A 15,199-nucleotide genomic window follows, 5' to 3' on the forward strand; every position below is an offset into this window, starting at 1 on the left:
GGGTGGACCTGGAAGTGCATGACCTTGAAACATACCGACTGCACCTAAAGCTACATCCTTCCAAGAGTTTACCAGGTTTTGGCAACCCTGTTTACAAATGTCCAGAGTATACAGCACCTGAGAAATTAAGTAGTGCTGAATTACATGTTTTGCAGAGGAGCTAGGATTCATTCACACCAATTGGTCCTTTTAGCAGGGAGGAAAACATTGGAAAAGTCTGTGAGAGAAGAGAGCCTTAGCTTTCTTCATCAGAATAAAATCTGGGAGGTCCTGGGTAGAAGAAGAGAATGCATCCATTGCAATCTCATTGGTGACAGAGTACATACATACACACATGTACACATAGCTGTAGATATGAATATGGATATACGCTTTCTCTCAGAGAGGTCACACATGTCTAAATCTGCTCTCTTGGACTTATTGGATCACTGACAAACAAGGCATGATCTAGTTCTACCTGTGCAGAGTAATATGTATATATTATATATGTATATAAAAGAAATACATAGATACACATTAAAAAAATAATCAATTTCCAGAAGAACTTGTGTCTCAAGCAATAATTAAAATCTCTCACAACCTTATAAAACAGGAGACTTATAAATATGTCCTGTTCAGTATCCAAATATGCTTTTCAGAAAGCTTTCAGTTGTTCCTCACAATTCTGTAGGAAAATAAAAGCTTTGTTGATTTAACAAGGGGAGATCTGCCTAAGAAATAACTATGAAACACACAGCAGAAGCCTGCATCTTGGGTAACAGATCAGTGGAGTACTTGGAGTTGATTTTTTTTCCCTCTGGATCAGGTGTTACAGCCCTACATCTGTGAGAGAGATTGAAATGATTACAGAAAATAACATAAAGTCAGGGGTTTCTTGCAGGCTTTACTGTTAGTGCTGTACAGCACACTCCTTCAGTTTGAGACCAGATGTTGCAGTTATAGAAAAGAGAAGCATCAATATTGGAAGAGCAGAACACAATTCCTGAGGTTGTCATGTGTAATATAAGCATATCCTTGTAGAATCCATTTTAAGAAGGAAGAGTTCTCCTGGGGTGAAGTAACCTTGTACATCCTTTTAGTGACTAATCATATCATTACTCATTTATGAGCTGAGTGATGAACCAGTTGAAAACACGGTTTATATTAATCAGAAGTACACCTTTCAAGTCATTTCAACAACAGATTAAAGTACTGATGGCTGGCTCATTCATTGCTGTTATGTGCGTGCCTTGATCACAGACAAGGAAACCTCTAGACTACAGCAGGTAGAAACCCAGGCAAAACAATTGGTCTTTCTGCCCACATTTAGTACAAGATTAAATCTCAGACAACAGCAGAAAGGCAGAGGACTGAATAAATCAGCACAGTAGGCAGAGATCGCGAAACTTAAATGTCCTACTATGGTTTTTGTACAATTCATAGTGAAGGAAGTATAAGGATGAATTTGGAGGAAGATATGACCTATTTTTATGAATTTTTACAAGGACTTTCTTCCAAACACAAAGAAAACCCTGGAGGGAGTTAAAAATGCTTGTTTGAAAAATGGTTGTCATATTTGATCTGCCTCCTACACGTGGGCAGCTGTAAAATGGGAATCATTTAGAAGAAAAGCAATTCCAGGATGAGCTTCACACTGCCATAGCACCATGGTCTTAAAGAAACCTGCATTTTTCTTTATTTCTAGTACAATTACTATCCATACCTACTCTGCAGGGTTATAAACCAGAGAAATTATATATGTTTATCTATACTTTAAATGTGTTTTTAATGAAAGCTTCTTGGAAGTATAGTAATATTCAGAGAGCTTTTTTTAATATGTGTGGGTGCAGGCATGTGTGTGTGGTTTCATTTGAAAGCATTATCAGAGAAAACAGTGTGTTCAGTGGCTCCCTATAGTAGATTTCAATCTCAAAAACAGTGAGTAAGCTAAAAATTATATTAAAGGCTATATCTCTTTCAAGTTTTGCAACCACCCCATGGGGGTTTGGATGCAAAAGCTCTGTTAAGGCCAGGAAAGAGCCTACTTCCTGCAGACCACAAAAGTTCTGCTTCTAAGTAAGAGTCCTTCCTCTGCCCTGAATTTCTCAGGGTGTTGCAATGCTCATCCTGATGCAGTAGCTGTATGCAGGACAGCATCTTAAAATTTATAGAAAATTGAAAAGGTATGCCTCTTCCATCAGATTACCCTTCCACTTCCCACAATGCACATATGCACATTTTCTTGCTCCCATCAACTTGAAAATTTTAGGCTTTGACAAGGGTTACACATATCTTTTGGGTACCACATCATATGTTCTCTTTTTTCTACTGAATAGCTAAACTAGTTGTATGTTTGTAGGAAATCATTCATATGCTGCATGTTTAAAGTTTTGCCCAAAAGTATTAATGCCTGGAAAGTAAAACTGGAAATCAGGTGTCTGTAATATTGGCAGAATAGTTCTTTTAAGAGAAAAACAGTAAATCGAGGTTGTTTCCATGTCACACGGACTTCCCTGACTATGTGGTCACGTTAGCAGTTTGACAGGCAATGTTTGGTAGCAGGAGGCTGCAGGGCTGACCTCTGGGAGAAGACAGCAGGAGCTGCCACCATGCTAGACAGACAGTTCCATCTGGCTCCTGGACAGACCCACAACTGGCCAAAGCTGAGCACACTGGTGATGTTGTAGCACCTCTGTGATAGAAAGCACAGAAACGCTGCTCAATAGCTTAAGAGGGGAGTGAGTCAGAATATACAAAAGAAACAGCTCTGCAGATACCAAGGTCAGTGAGGAAGGAGGTGCTTCAGGCACCAGAGCAGAGATTCCCCTGCAGCACATGGATAATCGTGATGGTGCAGATATCCACTCTGCAGCCCATGGACTACTCCATGCTGAAGCAGGTGTATGTACCTGGAAGGAAGCTGTAGCCTGTGGAGAGCCCACATTGGAGCAGGCACCTGGCAGGACTTGGGGCCTGTGGAGAGGACCCCACACAGGAGCAGGTTTTCTGGCAGGACTTCTATCCCATGAGGAACCCACACTGGAGCAGTCCATTCCTGAAGAACTAGAGCCAGTGGGAAAGACCCACACTGAAGCAGATAGTGAAGGACTTTATCCAATCAGAAGGACTCCACACTGGGACAGGAGAGGAATGTGAGAAGGAAGAAGCATCGGTGACTATGTATTATGGACTGAATTCTACCTCCATTTTTCATCCCCCTGCACCACTTAGGGGAGGAGATAGAAGAGCCAGGAGTGAAGCCAAACCTAGGAAAAAGGGAATGGGTTGAGGGGAAGTCCTCCTCTGGTAGTAACTGACAGTAAATTAATCTTCCCCAAGTCAAGTCTGTTTTCCCCTGATGGCAATTGGTCAGTGATCTCCTTCTCTGTATCTTGACTCACAAGCTTTTAGTCTCATTTTCTCCCTGTCTTGCTGAGAAGAGGGAGTGAGAGAGCAGCTGAGTGGGTATCTGACAGCCAGCCAAGGTCAACCCACCACACAGGGTAAAATATATAGATGCAGGATGATGATGTCTCAGGTTTTGACGCTTCTTTTTTGTGTGGCGGACTTCCCAGAGTTCAGAACTTCTGCACTCTTACAAAAGGCAGTTTAAACTCCAATTGGGAATGCATTATGGTTTCAGTTAAGGCAATAAAACATCATAAGTCACAGTGGTCTTTGTAGTGAAGCTTAGTTATAGTCAGTAATAAGCTCTAACTCACTGGAAATCGTACAGATTGGAGGACAGATAGGTGATAAAAATGTACAATCTCCTTTTTGCATCCTTACCTTTCTTTCATTTTCAATCTTTACATACCACATATACGTGACTTAGGATTATAACTGCATTTTTATTAGTTTATCAATTAATAATGCTTTGGATCTGAATACCATTTATCAGCACCTGTTGTTGATTAAGAATGTAATTAATTCCATTCATTCATCCCTCATAAATTTAGGATCTGGATTTATCTAGTAATGATGTAGTTAGTTCTTGATGCTGTTTGCTACTTATGGTGGAGCCTAACGTTAGCTTAAGTGTTGCAGCAAGGACAGTCAGTGACCCCTAAGAGCTGTCAGCTCTTCATTAACAATCTGAATGCGTGACTTGCAGCACTCTGCTCTGCAGCTGTAGTACAGTGAAGTAATAGCTGACAGCTTAATACATTAAGTCACTCTAAAGGTCTTCTCCAGCCTAAACAATTCTGTCGTTCTGTAAAAAGATTTAATTCCTTACAAATAAATTTAAATGCTGTCTCAGCCCATGATGGAAGCTATTGTTGTCCACGAAATTTACCTTTAATTTATTTTGTTTGCAAGAAATTTATTTGTTGTAAGTGGATTTGTGTATTTGTTGCTTCTTTGATTAACTGAATCTTCTGTACGTGCAGAAAAAAGAATAGGTTTCTAGGGAAGTTTACAGAAAAAAGCCTGATAGGTTGTGCCTGAGGGAATTTGAGCCCCTAAATTCTACCTGTGCTGTGTTTGACATTTCTAAATCTTTGTATGAGGTCTGTAAACTTTCTGCACCCAAGTTCTGTTCTTGAAAAGTGGGTTACAGAGTCAAGTTATTATTTTTGTCATTGACCTCAACATTAAAACTGTGAGAAAACAAAATGTTACTTGCTGTGTTTCTGGAGACGAGATTTAGCCTGTAAAATCCGCTTCCCTGCCTGACTCATAAAATCCATCTCTGAACAGGGAGGAAGTCTCTATTTAGCATTCTTGGGTGACTTTTCCTGGTTTGTTCCACTGTGTGCAATGATTTTCTTTCTGCTTTTATTTTACATAGGGAGATCAGGGTATTCCAGGGGACAAAGGTCCGCAAGGTGAACGAGGGAAACCTGGCCCATCAGGAGAGAAGGGGGATGTGGGCCCTGTTGGGCCACCAGGAGACAGAGGCTATCCAGGATCACCAGGTCATCAGGGTCCCCCTGGCTCACCAGGACCCCCAGGGTTTCCAGTAAGTAAATGCAATTTTTTCTTGGTTGCTTGTGAAGGTAGCATATGCTGAGCAGTGGAAATTGAACTGAGCAATACCACAGTGTCAGAAAGACTTAGATATCTTTGAGATAATTCCAATGTGCAGTTAAAAAGTGGAGGAAAAAAAAATACCCAGGTGATCAAGTAGTTATTTTTAATTTATTTTTTTAAACATGTGCTATAGATAAACTTAAATTATTTCTTTAGCTCCTGACAAATTGTTATGGCTGCTCAATACTGTTAATTTTCAACTTTTTCATAAGCTTAAGATCTAAAGTGTAGGTCTTTGTAACTGAGAAAAAAAGGAGGCAGAGAAAAGTCATCCTTAAAAGAGAAATCAGCGTTTAAAAAGGCAGTGAAATGCTGCCTGTCAATTGTAGATGCCTTGGTTTGTCTCCATGTGCCACAGGCACACATCCATGTTATAGGTTCTGCCCTCAGTCAGATAGGGTAAAGCTCTGAAAACCTCTTCCAGTGCAGTCACTGGTCCTGTGATGCGCTTGCAGTTGGTAGACTGTGCATCAAAGCAGTTAGTGCCTGGAGAGGGTGAGAAGTTGGCAAATGCTATACAAAAGGCAAGTAAATCGTAGCAGGGTCACTGGACACCCTTGCTGTCTTATGCAAAAGACTTTAAAGAAACATGACATGCTGATCATGTTGACAGCTGGGAGTGCCTCTTCCACCTCACGGTGTTAGTGGTCTTCATAATATTATAACGTGTTTGCACTAAAGGGGCTTTGTAGTTAAGTACGTAACACAAATATATTAAAATATTTAAATTATGATGAAAGCTTTACATGTTTAATGATAATTTCAGCAGTTTTTAAAATTTGTAGCATCACAAAGTGCCCTCCATATATTTGTTCTGATATATATCACCTTTTTTTCCTTATCAGGCTGATGGAGTTTCAGTTGAAGAAATCAAAAAATATATCCAACAAGAGGTTCTTAAGGTTTTTGAAGGTAAGAAAATGAAGTATCATACAACTAAACATAAATCTTAAATTCTGTTCTGGATAGTTTACATCCCTGCAAACTTTATACGTATTTCTTTGCATGTCATCTAATTCACATTGGACTTAGCAGTTGCCTTGTTGCTGTAACTATCTTTAACTGTTGCTTATGTTTACTTAATATAATTTTGATATATTCTGCTACTCAAGCAGTTTTTGTCTTTATAACTAGGCTATCGTTCGTTGTATTTTCACCCTTCTCCAGACTGCTACCCCTCAGAACTTTAACCTATTATGTTTTTCAAGGGCGGTTTATTAGCTGAAATTACCTCCTTTTCCCGTTGGAATGGAATGGTAACAAGTATTTAGTCAGTAATAACAAGTATTTAGTCTTATGGGAGGTGATTAGAGGCAGCCAGCATGGGTTCACCAAGGGCAAGTCCTGCCTGACCAACCTACTATCTTTCTATGGTGGGGTAACCACATCAGTGGACATGGAAAAACTGACGGATGTGATCTATCTGGACTTCTGTAACACTTTTGACACTGTCCCCCACAACATCCTTCTCTCTAAATTGGATAAATATAGATTTGATGGGTGGACTGTTCAGTGGATAAGGGATTGGTTGGATGGTTGCATTCAGAGAGTAATGGTCAACGGCTCTATGTCCAGATGGAGATCCGTGACAAGTGGTGTCCCTCAGGGGTCCATATTGGGACCAGTGCTCTTTAATGTCTTCATCAGCAACATAGACAGTAAGATCAAGTGCACCCTCAGCAAGTTTGCAGATGACACCGAGCTGAGTGGTGCAGTTGTCACATCAGAAGGACAGGGTGTCATCCAGAGGGACCTAGACAAGATGGAGAAGTGGGCCTGTGAGAACCTTATGAGGTTCAACAAGGCCAAGTGCGAGATCCTACACCTGGGTTGGGGTAGTCTGTGGCTTCAATACAGGATGAGGAATGATGTGATGGAGAACAGCCATGTGGAGATGGACTTGGGGGTACTTATTGATGAGAGGCTTGACACGAGCCGGCAATGTGTGCTTGCAGCCCAGAAGGCCAACCACATCCTGGGCAGCATCAAAAGAAGCATGGCCAGTAGGTCGAGGGAGGTGCTTGTGCCTCTTTGCTCTGCTCTCGTGAGACCCCACACAGACTATTGTGTCCGGTTCTGGAATCCCCAACATTAGAAGGATATGGAACTGTTGGAATAGGTGCAGAGGAGGGCTACAAAGATGATCAGAGGTCTGGAGCACCTCCCGTACAAGGACAGGCTGAGAGAGTTGGAATTGTTCAGTCTGAAGAAGAGAAGGCTCCGAGACCTTAGAGTGGCCTTCCAGTACCTGAAGTGGGCATACAAGAAAGCTGGGGAAGGACTTCTTACAAGGACATGCAGTGATAGGATGAGGGGGAATGGCTTTAAATGGGAGAGGGGCAGATTTAGACTAGACATAAGGAAGAAATTCTTCATTATAAAGTTAGTGAGACACTGGCACAGGTTGCCCATGGGGGTTGTGGATTCCCCCTCCCTGGAAGTGTTCAAGGCATGGTTGGATGGGGCCTTGGGCAGCCTGGTCTAGTGGGAGGTGTCCCTGCCCATGGCAGGGGGACTGGAAGTAGATACTCTGTAAGGTCGCTTCCAACCCAAACCATTCTATGCTTCTGTTCTTAAGAAGAAAGAGTTAAAAGGTGTCCTACCTACAAGGAATAAAGGGGTTTGTCTTTATAGCTATTCCATTTTCTACACCTTATTAGTGTTCCCACATATCTTCTGGTTTTTGTTTCACTTTGCCTGTTTTCTACCACTTTGCTTGTTTTTTGTTTGATGCCCACTCTTCTCTTTACTTTTTCTCTTGAATCTTGCACCTCCACCACAGTAAATATCAGCTAAATCACGAAATGCAGAGTTAAGTTTTTTAATCTAGTATAAATGAGACAGACTCAAGATTAGTCCCTATTTTGTCTACCTCAAAGGACCACTGAAATGTTACCAAATGCACTTTATTCTACCAGCGTGAAGAGTTCATGCTGAAATCTCTGTAATTACTAATATTTGGTGAGCACTTAGAGGTTTTTTTTCACAACTGTTTTCTGGGTTTTAGCACAGTCCAAGGACTGTTTGCAATCTTTAGGCTCTACTTTGCAACTTTTTGAGTTACAAACATATAAGGTAAACTTTCATAGGGGTGTTAGGTACTAATTATTCTGTCTTCATATATTTTAAGTATTTCTGGAACAGGAGTCAGAAGTCATTTGAAATGTTGGAATACATTAGTAAGATAGAGTAGTAATAGAAACTTTAATACAAATTTGTTTAGATTATTTCAAAGGATAAAAACTCAAACATGTGTCTTGACATTTAGAAAGATTAAACACCTTGCTTTACTTACTAGGATACTTACTAGGAGTTTGGAGTTTATTTATTTTCCCATATTTTGCTAGCACATTTCTTACCCTTTTTTTCTTGTGCCCTTTTTTAATGAAGAAAGGATGGCTCAGTTTGTATCCCAGCTGAAGCTGCCTGCTGCCATGCTTGCCTCCCAAGCTCAAGGAAGACCAGGGCCCCCAGGAAAAGATGGGTTACCAGGGCCACCAGGACAGGACGGTTTGCCAGGGCCACCAGGAGAACGTGGAATTCAAGGTAGGAATTGAAAAAAAAAATGCTCCTGTGAATTGTATCTTGAAATATTTATACACTTCCTAATGATTATTAAATAAGTCAGGATTACCTATCTAGCTTTCTAATGATTAACTTTTAAAACTGTACTTATGTTTTTCCAGACTAGATCTAAATATTAACCCATAGTAAATGTGTGGATTTTACTGATTAAAAACTCCTAATCAGTGCATTTTATTCTAATAAATGATAAAGTTAATTACTGACAGGTGTCTAAAACTGACAGATATGTAGAATACTGTAGGAGGGGTTTTTTTCATAAATATTTTAACAAGGAAGGAAAAACAATGCCACCGTTCTAATGAAACTATTTAGATTATGTTCCATATTTTACTTATTTAAGTAACAAAATTTGATCTCCAAATCTGAGTGCTCTCAGTTCTGATCCTGAGACAACACAGGGGAGGAAATACTGAAGGCAAATATTGTTCTTTAAGAAGGAGTGGAAACTAAAATATTACCACATGAATCCTTCTTGCAGTGAAGTAATCTATTTTCACAAATCAGTTTCAGAGCAATCAGCTTATTCACTAGAACCCAAACAATAATTTGTACATTGCAATGCATTCAGACAGTATAGGACTCTCATTCCACTGAACTGTCTTTTACTGCAAAATTAACTTGAAGGGATCCAGGCTCTTTGTAATTGTTCTCTGCCGTAGAGTCAGCCTGTCAGAAAGAGGAGAATAGATTAAAAGGCAAAAAGAATTTATCAATGAATAGTATTTTGTGAGTAATATGTAATTTACAGTTTATCTGTAGGTAGTTCTTTATTATCTTTTGTTAGTTTGGTCTGCTCTGGAGTCAGAGCAAGTCAGACTGGAATGAAGAACATGAGAGCAAAGCTGAAGATGTGTGGATCCTAAAGCTATCAGAAGAATAAAGACTTACTAACATTGATAAGCGCAAACCCCTGACAGAAGCATGAAAAATGTGATGAGCTCAGAATGAGAAGAACAAGCATAAAGGATCAAGGAAAACAATAAAAGGCTTAGGATCTTACAACACTGATTTCATCATTACCTACATATTCAGATCTCTGTAAACACTCAACTTTAATGTCAGTGCCAGATTGTTCAATGATGATGTATGTGGTGGTTAGTCTCACATGCTTCTGGGATGTGGAACGTTGTACTAGGCTTCATTTCCAGCTAGTGAGCATCAAGAGTAAAGATGATAGCTATGCTTTGAAAAAAAAAAAAAAAGCTGCTTTTTCATGCCTTATGCTTAAGTAAAGTTAGTGCCCTATATACACAGGATTTCCATTTATTTTACTAATATGCTCAATACTCTTTTTTGATCAGTAGAAATTAAGTGAGAAGAGTTTACTTCTCTGCTACATCAAAGCATATGTAAAATTATACTTCCAAAGAAAGAAAGCCAAAAATTTGTATTGCTTCCATTTCACACTTGGAGTAAGAGATAGCACCGTGAGAGAAGCACACTTTCAAATGCCGTTCATGCCTTTCCCAGTTGTGCCTGTGCGTGTTATTGTTTTGTGCAAACAGTAAAAAGAAATTCAAATCTCTGAGTGGATTTAAAAGTGTCTTTCAATATTCCAGCTTATTTTCAGCCATAAAAGATAGAGTGGGCAAGACCTCTTGAAGAAGCATGTTATGTGCACGTGTGACAGACGATCAAGGTAGCATGCTGTGTGCACGTCTGTCAAAGTCGTAGTATGCATTTGGTATTGACTGCCAGATATTCTTTATCATGTTTCTTACTTGTTTGTAGCCCAGATTGCCAGCTGTGGGGTTTCGATCAAGTTTTGCTGTGTGCCGTAATACACATCTGGGCTGACAGAGTGAGTTAGACACTTGTCCCATCCAGCTAGTGGATTTAAGTAGGTACGTTTGGAGAGCTATTAACAGGACATCCAGAGCGCTTTGCAATGCTGAATGCTAAGCAGAAAGTCTGCTAGAGCCAGACAGCAGGAAGGGCAGGTGTCACCGTGTGTCCAAGGAGGCATTTAACTTGCAGCTTCGCAAGGGTCCCTCCATACACCTCAAGTGCGGTGCCACTTCCACTGGGAACTGGCCAGGTCTGACTTGGCTTGGCCGGATTCTGCTAGAGCATCCCTCTGCACAGCAAACCAATAGGTAGGGATTAGTTCCAGAAGCAGAAAACATAGGTACCATTGGAAGTGCAGGCATGATCTTCAAAAAGCATATTTAAGGAATTGTTAGACTCTTGGGATTAGAGTCATTCATTTCCAATGAAGTCCAGAATGTTACCCGCTAGCCTTCAGCAAGATTGTTCATATTCAGACTCTTCCCAGTGTTTCAGATACAAATAATTTTTATTTTATATGGTGGTCTTAGTAAAAATATAAACAAACAAAGCAAATACTCAAACAAAGAGTTGTAACATATATGATGAAATATGCAATTGGCATTTAAATAGACTTCATATAATAATGACTGGAAGACATACATGTATACTGCTTCATTTTAAAAAAATTGCCTATGGCATACGCATCAGCAGTCTTATTCTGTGAAGCGGCGTTACCAGTGAAAGGAACAGCAACTGCTTAAGAGGAAGCAGAGGAGCTTGTTTACTTTATATGTGTTTTAAAGGATTCTGATATCTCAGAGAGAAACAAGAAGTTTATTTCAAGATTTGAAAGCCAAGCTACAGCAATGTCATGCATTTGCAGACAGCCACCTTGTGCTGTGTTAGAGGATCTATCTCAATTAACTCTGCTGACTTAACTGGATTTTTTGAACTATAGTAGAAAGTGAATTTTGGTCCATTAGAACAAATTCCCCTTGGGGTGTTATCCTTTACGCTAATATGACTATTGTTTGGGGTTTTTTTCTCAATAGATAAAAAAAGGTTTCACATTAGTTCAACTTCACTGTTTCTATGAGACTACAGAAGAGACTTTTATAGATCTTCATATTTCATGATGACCTGGAGAAATCAAACATCCCAGCTCAGGGAAGAAAAATACCATGAATAGTTAAAATTCCTTATCTTTATTGCTGATCTCTGTTGTAAAATATATAACTTTTATTATAGTTATTAACTTGCATAGTGCGAGCATCTAGAAATCTTGGCTGACATCAGGAACTCACTGGTAATAGCTGTTGTCCAGACACAGTTGCAAGCTGCACTTGTTTCAAGCGTTATCTCCTGTAAAGTCTTCTTTGCTGTGGAGAGTGAAGTTAACCTGCTTTACTTCGATTTGAAACCCATTCAGAATATTTATTGGAGGCTAGATGAGAAGGCTTGCTTTTAGCACCCTTCCTTTTGCTTTGCAGTTGTTTGTTTTTAAGCACGCAGAGTATTTGCACAGTGAAACACAGGGAGTACTTCGGTCTCATTGCTCCCTGTCATTGGTAGTGTGTTTGCCTCGTATTTGAGTTAAAGAACCTCAGATTTCTCGAGGTACTTGACATGCTAGTTTCATTATCCTTGCATTTGGAGGAGGATCTCCATGATACAGGTGGAATACCTTTTGAAGCTTAATGAATGAAAGAACTTGTGTCATTTCCAAGTAGAGCTGAGAGAGTTGCAGTAGTGATGCCTTTCTGACTATGGAGAGCACCAAAGTGCAAGCTATATTTTAGCTATCACCTCTCATCTATGAGCATAAGAAAGCTTATCTATTTGAACACATACTTGCTACCATGTGTTTACTGTACTGCCAGCGTCGGGTACATGTTTACATATTAAAACTCTTGGGTTGCAGGAATTACAACAAAACTTCTGGAACCTGAGCGAAAGGCTTTGCTAAAGCAGTCGCCTTTTGAGTTAAGCAGGTACTTCTTACAGGAATTGTAATTCTCGCAGTAAAAATAGATAGCATCTCACATATGCCCTAGATTAAAAACAATAAATCAAAAACTGATTTAAGTGTACAGTAATACTGTCCTTTGACTGTGTTTAAGTTTGTCACTTTAAGCTCAGACAGAAGGAAATATCATCTTCTAGAAGTGTATTCATGGCCCTACTTCTGAGCAAAATATACCTCATCAAAAATCAAAAATTTTCGTGCTGGAATTACACATTGCATTGTTCCAATTGTTTACATATAAGCCTGTTTACTAATATGCCTACACCCTGTTAAAAAAAAAAAAAGCCTTATTTCTTAAAAGATATGTGAGAATTTTTGTATTAAACTTCAGTATCAACAGAACCTACCTGTCACTGTGTACAAATTACACCTTTGCATGTGTATTCAGATACAGCCACTAATGGTGTACACTACCAGGGATCATACATTTGCATTGGCAGGCTGTTCTTTGTGCTGTTGTGGGTTTTTTCCTTAATGTCTTGAACTCCAGTGATGTTTACAGAGTCTTTCAGTCTATCCCAGTCTCTTTTCAACTATAATGCCTCAAATACCTACAGTAATGGTTATCATGGAGCTTGTAAATGTGATATATCGTAAATGTGATTTCTCTCTTTTCCCCATAACTAAAGAAATGCAAACCAAATTATTAGTGGCAGCACTACTTTGTAAAACTGCAATTAACTGGGTTTGTAGTGAGGAATGTACTGTATCTATCTATTGTAAATAAAGAAACGTAGAGGTATATATAATAAATAGAAAATGTAATAGATCCTGTGGTTCTGTGATTGAGCTTCTCAAACAGTAGCAACTACTATGTGTTACACAAGATTTTCAGAGCAAACCAACTTCATGTAGTTATAAATACTGCTATGGTCATTAAAGAGCAAAATCAAGATTTGCAATTGAATACAAACACCTGCATTTTCCCTTTCTGAGTTTTTATAGCTTGTATGCATATATGCCTTGTATAGTTCTGCTTAACACAACTTGGTGACCAGAATGCATGATTAATGTTTCTCTGTGAGCTTTTTAACAGTTGATTTCCTTTTGTTATGTTATGCATGTCTCTCTGCATGCATTTTCTAATGTTTTTTTCCCCTGCAATTTTCTTGTTGGGGTGCTAAAAGAAGAATAAGATAATTGGTGCTCTGTTTTTGAAACCTAGAATGATTGCAGCAGATAATAGACTTTCTGCTGCAGTGTATAATGAGCCTGTGTTGAACAGAAAGCTTGAATACACTGTGTACCATTCCCACTTCATTGTGTCTGCTGTAAACTCTTTGCACTGAAAGTTGTCCTGTAAATTAGCAGCTTTGCCATAGACCAAGTACACTGACGAGACAACCTTTGCCATCCAGCTGCCAGAGCCTATTAATATCTATGAGAAATCAGGTGGATTGATACTATTATGCTAACTGGTCAGCTGTAACTCTTTTAATTCAAACTAAATTACAGCTCTTCACAAGAGGAAGTTTGTTGTATGGCATATGAAACACTGGAACTATACTGGTCCCTGAAGCAGAACAAATTTAATTCCAACTGTGACCAGAAGTTGGCAAATTAATCTTCAGTATATGTCACCCTACCTGCCAACTTCTAGGGTGTTAGGGAGGGGAAGGAAGAGGGTTTCCTTATAATCCCTTTTAAAATTATGAGTTGTGGCAAGTGTCACACTTTTTTCCTTTACACATGCCTCTCTTCCCTATTCTTCATAAATTCCATTGTCTAAACAGATGGATTTAGATGGATTTTTAGCTTCAAATATTAAGTGAAATGTTGCACTTAAACCTAGGAGTCCTCCCCACTAAAACAGCTAGAGTGTTTCCAATTAATACATCTTTTTTCAAACTGTTTAAGGAAAAGGAAACAGGTTGGGCTTGAGTTGCAGAATTTGAGATGACAGAAACTATTAGATAAATACAACGCTATTGCCTGTGAAAGAAATGGACACAAATATTCAAAGTATAATTAGCAATCACAGCTTGTTACAATATGCAGTCATTTGGGTCAAAGTAGGCTTTGCATGCTAGAATCTGTAATGCATACAGCTTTAAAGATGTCTCATTCCACATGAGGGCAACTGCATAACGCTGGAGGGGGAGTAGGTCTTCTCTCTCATGTAGGGGAATACTTAGGCATACAAATTCACATTTACAGTCTAAAAAGTACAGACATAAAGACTTACGTATAGTGGAGAGGGCGAAGTCTTGCTCAGTTTAGGGCCTATCAGAGAAGGGCTGGTCAGACTCCAAGTGGCCTTTGGATTGGTGCTTTGCATCACTTCATCGAACAGGTGACAGTGGAGCAGAATACGCATTTGGTTCTTTACTAGAGGAGCTTCAGGAAGGTAACTTAAAATCTTGGGGAAAGGTCCATCTTGTGAACATAGCAAGAGTCCTCTGACAGAGCATGCAACAGTTACTGCCAGAAATCTTCATATTTTCCAGGAGGAATCTATAACAACTGTCCCAGAAAAAGAGCTAAATGTGTTTTCCCAGTTACATTACCTTAATGATTTCCTGTCAGCAAGATACACTGAAGGTCACTGTTTATAATAAGAGGATGCTCTTATTTTCATATCTTTATTCTGTGTAGGTTATAGAGGACAGAAAGGGGAAAGAGGTGAGCCTGGAATTGGACTACCCGGTAACCCTGGACCACCCGGCCCTGCAGGTACCAGTCTCCAGATTTATTTCTGTTATTGGTGTTTATGAGCTAACCGGCCTTTCTCCTGCTTCTCATGCTGGTTTTATGCCAATGCCTTTCCTCCTGCATTTGGTCATAGCATGGGCTCAGACCCACCTG

The 15,199-nt window shown here is 39.4% G+C and overlaps 1 protein-coding gene across 1 annotated transcript in view; it reads left to right on the forward strand.

Moving 5' to 3' along the window:
- The window catches only part of COL19A1 (collagen type XIX alpha 1 chain), a 203,633-nt gene that overhangs the window by 179,080 nt on the left and 9,354 nt on the right, over window positions 1-15,199 (forward strand). The window contains exons 46-49 of the mRNA XM_054062421.1: window positions 4,772-4,942; window positions 5,859-5,925; window positions 8,404-8,559; window positions 14,990-15,067. Coding sequence (XP_053918396.1) covers window positions 4,772-4,942; window positions 5,859-5,925; window positions 8,404-8,559; window positions 14,990-15,067 — 472 coding nt within the window. The remainder of the gene's footprint in view (window positions 1-4,771; window positions 4,943-5,858; window positions 5,926-8,403; window positions 8,560-14,989; window positions 15,068-15,199) is intronic.

This window comes from Cuculus canorus, chromosome 3 (assembly GCF_017976375.1).
Source record: "Cuculus canorus isolate bCucCan1 chromosome 3, bCucCan1.pri, whole genome shotgun sequence".
Taxonomy (NCBI): domain Eukaryota; kingdom Metazoa; phylum Chordata; class Aves; order Cuculiformes; family Cuculidae; genus Cuculus; species Cuculus canorus.